Raw genomic sequence first — 14546 nt, forward strand, 5'->3', positions numbered from 1 at the left:
GTAAGCTAATAGACTCTCCTCTCCTTGTGGTGTTACGTAATTGTTGAATGGTCCCTAACTATATATCTTCGTCATAGAATCGGATCGGCGCGAGTCCCATCTTCTCGGCGTAACTCGTCTCTTGACTTTTGCTACGGCTTAATTGTGAGACGCCGATCGCAGCGGCATCGAAGAAAACGCGTTGACATTATAACATCTGATAATTGATAACTGATAATTTTATGCACAAGAGAGACAAGTCAGAGGTACAAGTATCATACCGAGTAATATTTTGCTTCGCAGACTTAACGATGATTTTGGAAGATATTTAACCGTAGAGTCGAGGAAGAGGAAGGAAGGGGCTAGGAAGCATTGATTCGATGTAATTCGGCAGTTAGCTTCGTCACGGCGGTCATTATCGAGTGCACTACGCCGGTTACGTGTCCCACGCGAAGGCCACACCTTACCGGGGGGCAACATCCTGCGGAGAGTTCGCTTTCACGAATCCACGCCTGTCATTCATTCGATGATTCAATCCCGTTTCCTAACAACCTAGCCATCAATCGGCTTTAAGAGATTCATGAATCTTTTATGAATGAAATAGCAGGCGGATCGAAATAGATGCTTTGTGTACGGAGCATGCCCTAGATTGAACGAATATCCTTTCGATCAGTAATTTTAGCTTCCCCCACAGCTACTTCGGGGGTGATTTTTTTTTAACAGAAACAAGACGACCTTTCATCTTTTTCCGTTCCCGATTGTAATTTCTCTCAATTCTAATTTCCAACCGTATGTGTGTATATATTTCCGAATTTGATTAAAATTATCATCATTACGAAATCTCGCATCAACTTACGGCTGAATATCGGAATACGTTGCGACTGTGGGTACGTTTTAACGATGAAATTCATCATTTCTCGAGTATATTGTCAAATATATCTGCTTCCTGGAAGGATAGGTCTCACGGATCTACAAGGACCGGTCGATTGGCAATCCGGTGAGCATAGCCGTGATGAAGATCGTGAAAACCGACGTGATGTTCGGCGAGAAGCATACCGGAAGCGACGGGATCGCGGCGGCTGAAATGTTGAAGCGATTTTGCAATTGGCAGAAGCACAACAATCCGGACGAGCCTTCCCCGGAACACCACGATGCCGCGCTCCTTTTAACCAGGTTTGTATCAGACGTGCAAACTTCAAACTGTACAAATTGTAAATGTGTACTCGGTGGTGGAAGGCTCGCTTTTGCTTTAAAATTGTAAAATTTAACGAGCTTTGGTCTTCACGACGTTATTGCCAACAACTACGCGTTTGCATAACAATTCCATACAGATCGAACAATACGATAGCAATATAGCGAATGTGACGTCGGATTGATCACGCACGAATGCTTGTTTCGGAGCTATTCGCGAGCGTTGAAAGACTCGGTGGATTTCTATTATTTACGATAAAAGTGTTACAAATAAAAGAATTTGAAAAAAGAGAGCTTCGGCGCGTTCAGACGTTAAGGACTCGAGACGCACCGAGACGGATTGCGCGTGCGTTTCTAAAACACAGGATGAATTTCTAGAGAAAATCTGTGTCACAATCCGGGGCAGATGCGTTGTGACACTCTGGGATTAGCCGAGCTCGGTAGAATGTGCTCGCCAGGATCTTCGTGCGCTATTGTGCAGGACAATGGATTGGCCGCGGCGTTTACCATCGCTCACGAGATCGGTCATGTGTGAGTACATTATCGGCGACAGCCGATTGCCATTCTTACTCGCCTCGTGCGATCTTTTCATTATTATTCAAGTAGCATCGCGCGTATATACACTTTATCGTGAGAGAGCGCGTTGTTGCGTCCTTCGCTAAAGGGGAATATTCCGAATGAACTGCCGCAGGCTCAACATGCCGCATGACGACGACCCCAAGTGCGCGGGCTTCAGGAACCGCTCGGGCGTGCACAACGTGATGTCCCGCATGCTGGACGACAATACCTTCCCCTGGGAATGGTCGAAATGTTCCCGGCACTATGCCACCGAATTTCTCGAGTGAGTCAATCATTAGTCGACAAACGACTCGGACGCGACGCGCTCGACCGGGAGGAGAGAGAAAGATCATCACGAGTTGACCCGCGACCGCGACCCGATACGATACCACAACAACACGCGGGCTTTGTCTGTGTCGCGTTAATCTGCCCCTTTTTCTCGTGCGACGCACTTCCTCGCGAGATCTTCGAGAATAATCATAGACTAGTTCTCGAAACTTGTCTACGCGACGATGATAACATATGGTTCCCGTTTAACCCTTCGATCTGACCGGGGCTTTCGAGTCCCCGCCGTTAACTCCCGGCGAATCCAAGTCGAGCGAAACTGGGGATGTCGGAGTTTTTTCTCCGTGAACCTACCGAGGCGGCCTGGGGAGGGACGAGTCGTGGAAATCCGGTTTAACGAGATTCGGGGAGGACTCTCGTGCGTCTCTCGTCGCGCGAAATGCGAACTCGAAGGGGTTTTTCGCTGATACCGTCTTTGAACGGTCTTTCATCATCGAACCGTCTTCAATGACGTATCTCTCTCGCGACAACCAGGCGCGATTCGGAGATCCTCTAATTCGCGCCGACTTGCTTCAGAACCGGGTACGCCAACTGCCTATTAGACGAGCCCAGCAAGATGATGGAGAGGCAGGACGGTCGCTTACCCGGCGAGGATTATTCGGAGAACAAGCAGTGCGAGCTCGTGTTCGGGCAAGGCTCCCGAATCTGCCCTCACATGGTGAGTGATGGTAAGTCGAAAACGTTCTCTTCACGGATCCGATTGAAACTGATTTTCTATCTTATATCTCAGCGGGACACACACACACACACACACACACACACACACACACACACACACACNCACCTTCATCTTCGCTCGTGTTTTATTCTCACCTCATTTCGCACCTTTGTTCGTTCTAAGCTATCTCTCTGCTGTTCTTGCTCAATGAGGATCTATAATGAGAGCTGCGCTAATGCGTAGCTTAATGCGTTATCGTTCGCTGCAATCAAGCGCTATTATTCTCTCCCATCTCACCGAAGTCCGTCCTGCCTACTCCTGCGCGCAACCTTTCGCTCAGTTGCGTTGAGTCACATACATATCAAGCGACGAACCGTTGTCGGCCGTTCAACGGGTTATTTGTGTTTGCGTAAATTCATGCTGTGTCAGCGTCGTTGTGCATCGTCCCCTCCGTGCGTGTGTACATTGCGTACCGTACTGTCGAATAAACATAGTTGTCATCTTGACTAAACTTTTAATTAGGCGGGCGACGATAGTATCAGCTGCAAAGCTGTTACTTCGCCGTTTGATCGTCTCGTCTCGCGACACAATCAAACGCATCTATTACGCACGAACAGTTAGACGCCTTGTAACCTATACAGCCCAATCAACTTATATACAGCCCAATCAACTTATTACCATTATCATTATTGCACCATTATGTCATTATTATTGTTACACACTGACTGCCGATACTCGGACAGCATAAATATCGAAGAAAACGTCTAAAAGAGACATCCTACTTGTTTTAAACTTTGTTTCTTTGTCTTTTAGAATTGTCTCGAAGACCTATTTCAGACATGTCTGCTGTCCGGGTACTTAATACGTGATCTATTACATTGAAAGTAATTAAGAAATAAAACGAAACTAATTCTTTGAGAGGGCAAGCGAAATTGCAGTTATGTTTAACACGTTCACGCTGATTCATAATTTCCTACCTTTCGTGCCGGGCGGCACGAGGCGACATGAGAATATCCGGTTTACCAATGCCGACGAGGTAATGCTAAAGACCATTGACTTTTTGCAGGATTCAATGCGTTCGACATGCGACTTATTGTGTTTAATAGGTTTTCTAGAGACAAAAATACTACCAGCTAGGGACCCTGAATGAAATGAAATCTCTGTCAGATATCACGGATGTCGGATGCAGTGTGAATTCTGCGTTACGGAATTTAACGCACAGAAGAAAATTTCGCTGCTTAATAACTTCCAGTCGATAAATTTTTCGGCAAATTTGCGTCTAATCAACGTAGACGGTAACTGCAGAAATAACTGCAGAGTGCGATTTCACAAAAATATTTAATGTACTTCATATCGGGTGATTAAAAGTGATATATAATGTCACTTTCCTTCAATTACCTCCGGGCCGGTACGAAAATGTACCCAGGACTAAAAAAGAAGAGTCTTTAATATTACTTCAATATTACTTCGTCGGTGCTGGAGCTTAATAATAATAGTAATAATAATAATACAATTGCTTCTCCATTGTTGTTCTCTGTTGTATTTCATCCGAATTACTACACACTGACCGCGATAAGGATATTATGTCTGACCTGATCGTGGATGAGGTCAAGCCGGCGTGAACGCGTTAAGCCTCAGAATCTTCTCGATGCGCGCATTAAAACGAGCCGTTGCTTAAGAATTGAGGTAAACTGAGGGCTTGGTTGGTTACCGGCCAGGCAGTGTGTAGGAGATTGTGGTGCACCGCGCCATTGTGGGACCATCATCAGCAGTGTCATACTCAGCACATGCCGTGGGCGGACGGTACCTCGTGCGGCGTCGACAAGTGGTGTCACCGTGGCGAGTGCGTCTCGCGCAGGAATCTCAGGCCGGTGGATGGCCAATGGGGCGAATGGGGGAGATACGGCGAGTGTACGCGCACCTGCGGCGGCGGTGTCAAGAGGAAGTATCGCGAGTGCGACAATCCGGCGCCGAAGAACGGCGGCAATTACTGCATCGGCGAACGCGTCAAGTACCGCAGCTGCGGCGTCAGGGAGTGTCCACCGGGTAGCCCGGATTTCAGGTACGCGTCAACGCGTTGCGCGCCAAAACTATCGTTAGTGAAGTTCCTCAGGAAGAGAGAGGGAGAGAATGACTTCTTAAACTACAAGAAATTGTTCTCTCTCTGTTATTTGTCATCTTTACGTGGAATGAAACTAACTTCCTCCAGGTTTTACCTGGTAGAGTCACTTTCCGGGAATAGATGAATCAACATGGGGGCATGACTGTACCAATTAACGTTGTATCAATTAATGCCGGAGATAGATCAATGAGGCGAGCCCATTCCAGAATGGAAGCGTATGCACAATCGTGTTTGAGACCCGTCAAGGAGTTTTAATAAGCACATATTAATCTCGATGATTCATTGCTGTACTTTCAACATTAGCACTCGTTCCTTTTCCTCTTTCCTTTTGCAGAGAGCAGCAGTGCTCGAAATTCGACAACAACACGTTCAACATTCAGAATCTCACGAGGGAAGTCAAGTGGCACGCGAAGTACACTCGAAGTAAGCGATCATTCGACTCGGCACTTCGACTTTTTGTCCTCACTCTTGTTGATTTTATGCTCATTCGAGCTCACCTTGAACATTCGAAGCTTAATTCAGCTTCGAAGTTGCAAGAAGCGCCGCGAGAGCGGACAGTTGTCATGCAACGTGAGAAACTTTCGTTTTACAGTACCGTCCGAAGAGCGTTGCAAGCTGTACTGCCACGTGAAGAGCTATCAGTATTACATGTTGCGCGACAAGGTGATCGACGGGACACCCTGCGGCCCCGACACTTTTCACATATGCGTTAACGGCCAGTGCAAGCCGGCCGGATGCGATCACGTCTTGAATTCGACGGCCGAGCTCGACACTTGCGGAGTCTGCCGGGGTGACAACTCCACTTGTCAGAGGATCACCGGTTCCTACAACGAGAGCGTGTACGGTTACACGAGAGTGGCTAAGATTCCTGCCGGCAGCAGCTACATCGATATCAGGCAACGTGGCTGGCTGGAGTCGCACAATGACAGCAATTATCTCGGTAAAATCTTCCCGTCGCAATTCAGTCGTCTGTAGTTTACGACTGTGAGGAGACCGATTCGACATCACTCTGTGGAAACCCTTGCACGATACACCCGAGTCGAAATTTCATTTCTACACTAAAGTCTTCTATCATGCTCTTTAGATGCTACAAATGGGAAGTTATTACCGTTTTCTCTTAATGTAGGTTTCATCAATGTTATAGAAGCCTTGTTGATAGCGTAATTATCATAAGACACGCATTATTCGACGAGCAAAATTCGGCTCGTAACGGGACAACGTGGGCCAATTTATGAGAAGTCGCGTGAAATTAGGCACGGGATGTGTTGAAACAAGCGAATCCCCGCGAATCTCTCCGAAGTCTCTCCGAGTGGTTTCTCTCGATATAAGAATTAGAATCTGAATTCGCCTTCTGCGAGAAGAATTCGACTGGACTTGATGACTGAGAGCGCGTCGCGGTGTATTGTGCAGCGTTGCGGATCGGGGAGAACGGCGAGTACGTCCTGAACGGCAACTTCATGGTGATGCATCGCAAGGTGATCGTGCACCCGGGCGTCACCATCGAATACAGCGGACCGGAATCGATCGTCGAGCGGCTCAACAGTTCCCGGCCGACCGCCATCGATCTAATTCTGGAGGCAGGTCCACTCATTCATATATTCGATTACTTTCGATCAGTCAGACCGGGGAGGCCCTTTTCGTTCGCCGACGCGAGTCCGGCTCAAGCAAGCGTACGATATTCCAGGTGTTATCCGTAGGGAACGTGTACCCGCCGCAGATTACGTACGAGTACACTGTGCCGAAGAAGATTCTGAACAGCTTTACGTGGCTGCTCAATGACTGGTCGACTTGCAATCGGATGTGCCAGGGTATGAAGTATCGTAAGGCCGAGTGCAGGAGTACCGAGCACAAGGACGTAGTGCCCGACGACTATTGCAGAGCCGAGGACAAGCCGCAGGAGGAGAGTCAAGTATGCAACGCGCATTGCATGCTGCAGTAAGTAAACGATACATTTCATGATGTTACGTTTAACTGAATCGATTAATTGATGTTCACTCGTTAATCGCAAAATGCGATATTTCTGAACCCTGATAAGAAACTCTGTATGTAGATATTAAATTCTTTATTTCGCTGGGGACCAGACGAAATCTCGGGAATCGTAGTAAGAGGAAGATTCTTGTAAGAAGTTTCTGCTCTCAGTTTGGTCGAGTTGTCTTGATTGAATTTTTCCAACTGTTGGTGTTTACGCGAATACGCTCAATCGCGATAACAGAAACGTCATTTCTTGTCATCGAGTTTTCATCCGGCCGCTATTCACTTGCAGGAACTGAGTTTTATTTCCGTGCATCAACACCGATGCAACAGGATATACAGGATAAAAATGAAAGTGTGCGTTCAAGTCGTTTTGCAAGCTAGTATATACCGTTAAGTCCTGTCTTGAGTACTTATATATCTGAACCCCTATTTCCTGTTTTCCATTTTGATCCTATCGAAGGTAACGTTCGCCATGCGTTACTGGCTTTCCCACTTCTTTTGTCGCGCGAAAATCAGGATTCATATATTGTTTAATTGCCTCGTACATACCAGAGCTAAAACTAAAATTCAAAGTGCCGTCGTTCTACCGGCGATTTGTCGGCTGAGTTACATTGAAAGCTGCCTCACGTTCCAGATGGCAGACGACTTCCGTGTCCGAGTGTTCGAGTCACTGCGGCCCGGGCGTCCAGACCATCACCTCGCGATGCGTCCAGGTCTTGTTGGACTCGGCGCATCCCCCACGGCCGATATCGGCGCACGCGTGCTTGCACATCGAGAAACCGGGCGAGCATCAGCCCTGCATGGGTCCGTGCGACGACGCTCACTGGAGCTACAGCGAGTGGAACGCCTGCAGCGTGTCGTGCGGCGGCGGCGTGCAGTTGAGGAGCGCCAAGTGCGTCGACTCGAACGAACGACAGGTGCGAGATGAGAACTGCGCCGGACAAGAGAAGCATCTCAAGAGGATATGCGGTCAAGAAGCTTGCCCGAAGTGGGACCTGGGAGAATGGAGCCCGGTGAGTTACGTGGCGCGCAGGGCGGGACGTGTAAAGCGTGCGACGTATCAATGTCTTTCTCGAGTGTTCGGGACTCGAAGACGCGCGCGTCTCGAGCGATACGCGAGGTCTCTCGGAGGAAGCTCTCGTCCGTCACGCTTTAACCGCCTCAGCCCTCAGCCGATATCGAGTAACATTTTACTCGAGCACTTTGAGTTGAATTAATGTGAAACGCGTGCGTCACGAAATGTCGCAGTGTTCCGTGACATGCGGCGTGGGAAAACGGCACAGAGACTCCTGGTGCCATGTCGAGAATCGCGTGGTACCGCGTACCTTCTGCAGCGGTACGCCAATCGGAACGACGGAGGTCTGCGATGCAGGTCCTTGTCATTACTGGCATGCCGGCGACTGGAGTCCGGTACTGTACATCATCATCATCATCATCATCATGATCACCATTACCCGAGATCAACATTTTCTTATTAAGTTTGCGGTTTCCCTTCCTTAAAGAGAATCACCGATTCCAGATCCGTTTTCTTTTTTTTTTTTCTAGAGATCATGTAAATTTTCTTTATACAGTTGGGATGAGTATATCGACGACAATGATGCCTATCTTGATCGATGAAAGTAACTTCACATTTTCGCTCTCGGCTTCATATCACACATAAAACAAAGTTCTCGCGATGAAACTTAATTATTATAATATAATAATTAAGTTTCACACAAATTATATATATATGCATATATCCATATATATTATTTTATATATATTATATATTATATTAATTATTATAATTATTTTATCATTTTCGAAGGATGTCACGATAGAAACGACTTTACGGTCCTTACGGTCTCCGAACTATCAGGACACCGTGAGGCTATCACTTAACTCGATTCATCACGTAAATCACACGGAGAAAATTAGTCTTAAGAATAGATATTCACGTACATAAACAAGAATATTATGATCTTCTTAGAAGATTTTTAGCCTTGATTGGATTTGTATCGATGCAAGTATTACTCGAACTCAATTTAGGATTAAAAATCTCCTAAGAATATTATAACATTTTTGCTTATACATAAGAATATCTATCTTGATTTGAGACTAACTTTTTTTTCCCGTGCACTTATTACCACTATTAACATCATTATCCATTAAATCACCGACCTACCGATCCAGCCTATCAAAATACCGCATTGACATTTTCGGTAACGTTTAAACGTAACAGCATGGTTTAGTATACACATCGCGACTTGGACGATTATATCGAACCTGCTTTGCGAGTCACCGGATCGAATAGATTTTCTTATTGTGCAGTGTTCGGTGACGTGTGGTGACGGAACGTTACGAAGAAAAGTTATCTGCAAGAGTGCCGACGGCGTGACGAGCGACAAATGCCCCGTCTCGGAGAAACCGGATGACTCGGCTCCCTGCACGCTGAAACCATGCCCCGTTGTAAGTTTTCTCCCGTGCTAATCAACATAAACATGTCCGCGATGCACTCATAAATTTCGATCGTTCCTCCGTGCGTATGAGGGAATCACGTTGAAGTAAGTCGAATTCAATTCTTTTGTGATGAATGTTGTTCACAAAAAAAATCTCGAGTTTGCCGCGGGACTTCTCACGGTACAGTTTCGCAGTTTGTCACCGGACAGGTCAGCTGTTGTGTTACGTTCAAAAAACAAGAGGAGAAATCTCTTCTCTTTTCACAGGTGAGCCCACCACCAGTCATATATTCGTCCAATCCGTCGCGCGACGATCTCTCGCAACAGGAGAACGAAATTGATAGCAACGGCATCACATTCCGCTCGGGTTACAAGTGGCACACGGGATCGTATAGTGAGGTAGGCTAGGTTGATTTCGTTACAAGATTTTCCCTCACGGATGCCCCGTGACGTATACCACACAGCGTTCATGACATTCGTTGTATCCGTCGTCAGTGCTCGAAGTCGTGCGACACCGGATACAAAATCAGGATCGTCAAGTGTGTATCCTCGGAGACGGGTACCGTTGCGCCCGATTATTATTGCAATTCGCATCAACGACCGGCGGCCAGGAGCGCGTGTAATCGCCATCCGTGTCCAGCTTGGGTCACCAGTGACTGGAGTGAGGTAAGTCTACCTGTATATGTTAATACATCGAGTTTTTCATGCTAATTCCGTTATGTCAACGTGATTTATACCACCGAGGAGAGATAGAACGCGGGCTTATGAGAGTCTGATCGCGGCTGCTGTAGCGACATATTAGCTTTAATTTTGCATATAAATGTCGAATACAATTAAATGTAGGCTTTTAGATCAACGAATCGTTTTTTAATTTAAATCAGGTCTATGAGAGCCAAACGCTAAGTATAAGCGCGTAAGAATAATTTGGATTATATAGTCTTTTTAAGTTCCAGAAATACCGGTTTCCTTTTCAACTTTTCCGCAGATTTCTCCGGTTTCTGTCCCAAAAGTATGAAAATCCGTTTAAAAAATTACTTAGTAAATATTTATTTTTTCCATAAATAAGATAAGAAACAAAAAAGAAATCCAAAAATCTAAGAAGCCGAGAGAAAAATTGGGAAGATACGGTTTTTTCTTCCGAACTTTAAAATTGTAATTTAGATAACGATTTCTTCTTCCGAACTTTAAAATTATAATTTAGATAACATTATCGTACATCCTTACATATATAACACAATTAAATCTTTACATACATACAGACGTTTCAGTCCTCCTTTGAACCGTTATCATTGTGAACGACAATCTTCCGGGTATAATAAATATACACAACGTAGCGCGAGCGTCAGAAACGATCGACGGACGATGAACTTTTCAGATAAAAAATCGCAATAGATCAATGAATCCATAAATGCGTCAGTCAGGTCAATATTTAACCTGCGATAACGACTCGGGGCTCTTACAGGTCCGCTCTCTCCTTGCTTGGTTACCCACAGAGTCGATGTAAATAATAAGCTCGTGATTCCAATTTGCACTGATTTCACCTAAATGCAGAACCGTTTGCAACGGTACAATCGGCAACGGAATCATTTTTATATCACCATATATTACGCCTGTGCTTTATTAATGCTCCCTTCGACGATTGCAACGATTCAGTGCGACACAGAGTGCGACCGTGGTTTCCAACACCGTCAAGTTCGCTGCCAAAGTCGCCGGGGCGAGATTCTGCCGGACAGGGAATGCAACGAGCAACGACCGAAGCACATACGAAGGTGCCAGGAGCCCTGTCGGGACGGTCCCAAGTTTAACAGGGAGAATAATTTCGATTCTAACATTGTTCGCAGATGGAGAATGTCCGATTGGACTCCCGTAAGTGTAATTCGTTAATCTCTAAATTCTGTAAAAAAAATGATAATCCCTCACACCGATAAGATCATTGTTCACCGGACCCTGATCTCTTCAATATCAAGAACGAATGGATCGACGCGTGAACGAGGAACAATAATAACTGTCAGGGCTCGATTTGCGTGAAAATCTCCCGAAAAAAAAAGAGAAATATAAATAAATCGAAAGAGAGAAAAGAGTGGCGGAAAACTGCGGAGCGATGGTTGGTAAATGCGTGGCTCACGCGATTTCTCTCGCCGAGTGTGTGACTACCGCCGGTGACGATGTGTGAGGTGAGAGCTTGCAGCGAATCGAAAATATTTTGCAGTGCTCGAAATCGTGCGGCCACGGGATTCAGACGCGAAGAGTGGAATGTGTGATCAGAAGAGGCAGCCACGGGCCGGAGATTCCTGTTAAGGATGAGCAGTGCTCGAGAACGAAACCGCGCAAACCGAAATCGCAGAGATTATGCCAACGCATTGCCTGCGACTACACCTGGCAAGAGGGCACCTGGTCGGAGGTATCTTCGTACCTCTACCTCTTACGCCAGCATTGTACGCTCGTAATGGCTTGCTGCTATGTTTTGCGCGCGTTCTAACGTCTCGTTAGCCTTCGAGAGCAATGCAACGTGAAAGTAAAACCGAGTTATCACAGTTTTATATTACGCACGTATGTTTGTGCACAGTCATGTGATATTGACCCGGATTTCGGCGCAACGATCGCGGCGTCAGGAAAGTGTCGACTGTGACGAGTAAAAACGGATACTGTGTTTATACCGGGTTTCTTCCAAACTTTTTCTCTCTTAATCGCTCCTCTTTTATCCCAAGTATCCCGTGACTTTAATATGAACGTACCAATGTACTAATATATATACAATGTTAATCCGGATCCACAATAGGTGTAGTAAGCATTTAGCCTTGTACTCGAGGCAATAGAAGATAATGTGATTTTTGACAAAAGGCGTTTGCCGCGTTGCCAAAAGCGTTACAATAACGCTTGAATCGTAGGGATGTGTGAGGTGAGGTAATGTTGGAGACGTTTTTTGCCAAAAATCAATTTAGAGCTAAAGACTTCCCAAACAACACGTATATCCGAAAGAAATTTCAAAGATGTCCTTCAGACGTCTTCACGACTTATGTTATCCTGACTACCGCACCTATTGCCGATCCGGACTTATCGTACTTACTTACTTATCTCAACCCTATTTCCCGTCTGCCATCCTGATCCCATCGAAATTAACATTCATACGTTTCACCGTATGTTAGTGGAGATTTTCCCACAATTTTGTCGCGCATACGCGAAAATCCTGGCCAATATCACATCACTGTTAGTGTGTGTACCACATGTGTGTGTATACCACGAAGGAAATAACAATTACCGCAGCAAGAATATATCCATAAGTAACTAATCTTGACGGATCGTATCGGAAATGGGTTCCATAGACGCTACAGCGGACCATAGAAGAAGAGATGCATGGTGATTGTTGATCGATGGTTGTCGTGAGGGAACGTCGTCAAATCCGGCCAAGACACTTAGAAGCTGGTCCTTTCTTGTGCATGTGTTGATCTCGCATTGTTATGAAATCGGAATTTCTTGAGGATGCCCGCACGAAAGTCCTTTCCAATTTCGCCCGAGTTCGGTGAGCTCCGAAGCGTTAGATATATTAAATATTTCAGGCATCGGAAATATTACGAGATACAAGTACGATATTCATTAAACGGGCTTGAAACATTCTTTCGAATTCCAAAATCAAAACTTGCCTGAGGGGAAGATTGTTCGTTCCAATATGTTACGAAGTGTAATGCTCGGTGCACTCGCGGAAAGAAAGTACGTTCGCAGGCATCCTATGTAGAATAACAATATATTTTTACGGACGTACAGGCGATCATTGTTGTTTCTACGGTTTCTAACACGGAAATGATTAACGTGGATTAGTCATAAGTGGATGGTCCCCGAAATATTAGGTCTCGCTGAGTCCTCTAACATTAGGCTGTATATTTAGCGACTGTTTGCCGAAGTAATAATATAAAGTAACGATTACACGTTCACGATACGACATACGGTAGGATCCCTCGCGTGCATCATCGTCACTAACGTGTGTGTAACCTGCACTTGATTTAGCGAAACGTTATCGCATTGAATGTACAGTCACACGTATATAACATTAATAATCGGTACGATACTCGAAGAGGGTAAAGCGCCGCATATTGCTCCCACATTCTACAGAGTGTCGTTCGAGTTCTGCGTCGTGTGTGTGTCAGGCCCTCTTGACTGGATATATTAATGAAGTAACAACGGTCTGGAACACGGTCATAGATCTGTACTTTCGTTTCGGATCACGCATGAAGCATGTGTCCGGTTTGAGATCGTTCGCGTTAATTCGCCGAGTGACGCGCGGGAGACACACGTTTCGCGTGTCTCAGCGTGTGTGCAACGAAAGAACCTATTCTTAAATTAACGTACGATTTACGTTTAATTAACGACGGATGTATGAGACTCTTACAATTATAATTAGTGGAATCTTATGGTATACGCGGCGTGCGGGACACGTCAATGAATATATTCTCTCGTTGCGCGACGGCTCCGTCACGTGATTGTCCGACGTTCAATCTCGCGTCGCATGGTTCGATCACGACGACGACGGGACTAACGAAACACGTTCGATATTTCCAAGTGTTCGGCGGACTGCGGCGAGGGGAAGCAACGTCGCGCAGTGACTTGCCACCACGTGAACCTCTACGGATGGATCGACCCGACCCCGACCGAAGGTTGCCCGATGGACCAGAAGCCGGCCGGCGAGCAAAGCTGCAAACTGCGCGAGTGCGGCGACAAGTATTACTGGACCGCCGGCGCCTGGAAGAAGGTGAGGGGAAGCGATTTCTTCGCTTCCGTCCGGCGTAATCGTAAGATCGATGGCTCACGTGGTTTTCTCCGCTTTTAGTGCAGCCACCCGTGCGGACGTAAAGGCCGGCAGAATCGCAGGCTTTACTGCCACGAGCGCAGCGGCAAGAAAGTCGCGCGGTACTATTGCCCGGCGGAGTTCAGGCCGCAACGGAAACGCAAGTGCAATCAGAGGAGGTGCGGGCCGATTACCTGTCTGGAAATTCAGAAACGTCTGCGGACTAACGCGGACGGCGAGTATCCGCTGTTGATCGGCGGCAAGAACATGACCGTTTACTGCCACGGGATGTCGAGCGCCGAGCCGCGCGAATACCTAACGCTGCCGGCCGGCGATAGTGAAAACTACGCGGAGATCTACGACAAGAGGTGAGCTATCGGCAGAGAATCGACGGTTTGATTTTCCCACTTCGTTGGGATCGACTCCGGGACTGTGTCCTTCTCGGATTCTCGGTTTTTACCAGAGTATGAGATCGTCCTCCGAGAATATGGCTCGTCCTTA

At 46.4% G+C, this 14546-nt stretch overlaps 1 protein-coding gene across 3 annotated transcripts in view; it reads left to right on the forward strand.

The window, feature by feature from the left end:
- LOC106745972 (A disintegrin and metalloproteinase with thrombospondin motifs 9) overlaps positions 1-14546 on the forward strand; it is a 49329-nt gene that overhangs the window by 31927 nt on the left and 2856 nt on the right. For 2 of the 3 annotated variants that reach the window (XM_014622054.1, XM_014622066.1), the window contains exons 9-26: positions 938-1152; positions 1549-1701; positions 1862-2011; positions 2590-2741; positions 4454-4793; positions 5188-5276; positions 5446-5793; positions 6264-6430; positions 6538-6788; positions 7462-7840; positions 8076-8237; positions 9138-9275; positions 9533-9664; positions 9761-9931; positions 10919-11131; positions 11475-11666; positions 13821-14009; positions 14088-14413. In XM_014622054.1, coding sequence (XP_014477540.1) covers positions 938-1152; positions 1549-1701; positions 1862-2011; positions 2590-2741; positions 4454-4793; positions 5188-5276; positions 5446-5793; positions 6264-6430; positions 6538-6788; positions 7462-7840; positions 8076-8237; positions 9138-9275; positions 9533-9664; positions 9761-9931; positions 10919-11131; positions 11475-11666; positions 13821-14009; positions 14088-14413 — 3767 coding nt within the window. Of the gene's footprint in view, positions 1-937; positions 1153-1548; positions 1702-1861; positions 2012-2589; positions 2742-4449; positions 4794-5187; positions 5277-5445; positions 5794-6263; positions 6431-6537; positions 6789-7461; positions 7841-8075; positions 8238-9137; positions 9276-9532; positions 9665-9760; positions 9932-10918; positions 11132-11474; positions 11667-13820; positions 14010-14087; positions 14414-14546 lie in introns of all 3 variants that reach the window. The other variant, XM_014622061.1, reaches the window with a different exon arrangement.

The sequence above is a fragment of the Dinoponera quadriceps genome, unplaced genomic scaffold (genome assembly GCF_001313825.1).
Source record: "Dinoponera quadriceps isolate SergipeBrazil2010 unplaced genomic scaffold, ASM131382v1 scaffold120, whole genome shotgun sequence".
Lineage (NCBI taxonomy): Eukaryota > Metazoa > Arthropoda > Insecta > Hymenoptera > Formicidae > Dinoponera > Dinoponera quadriceps.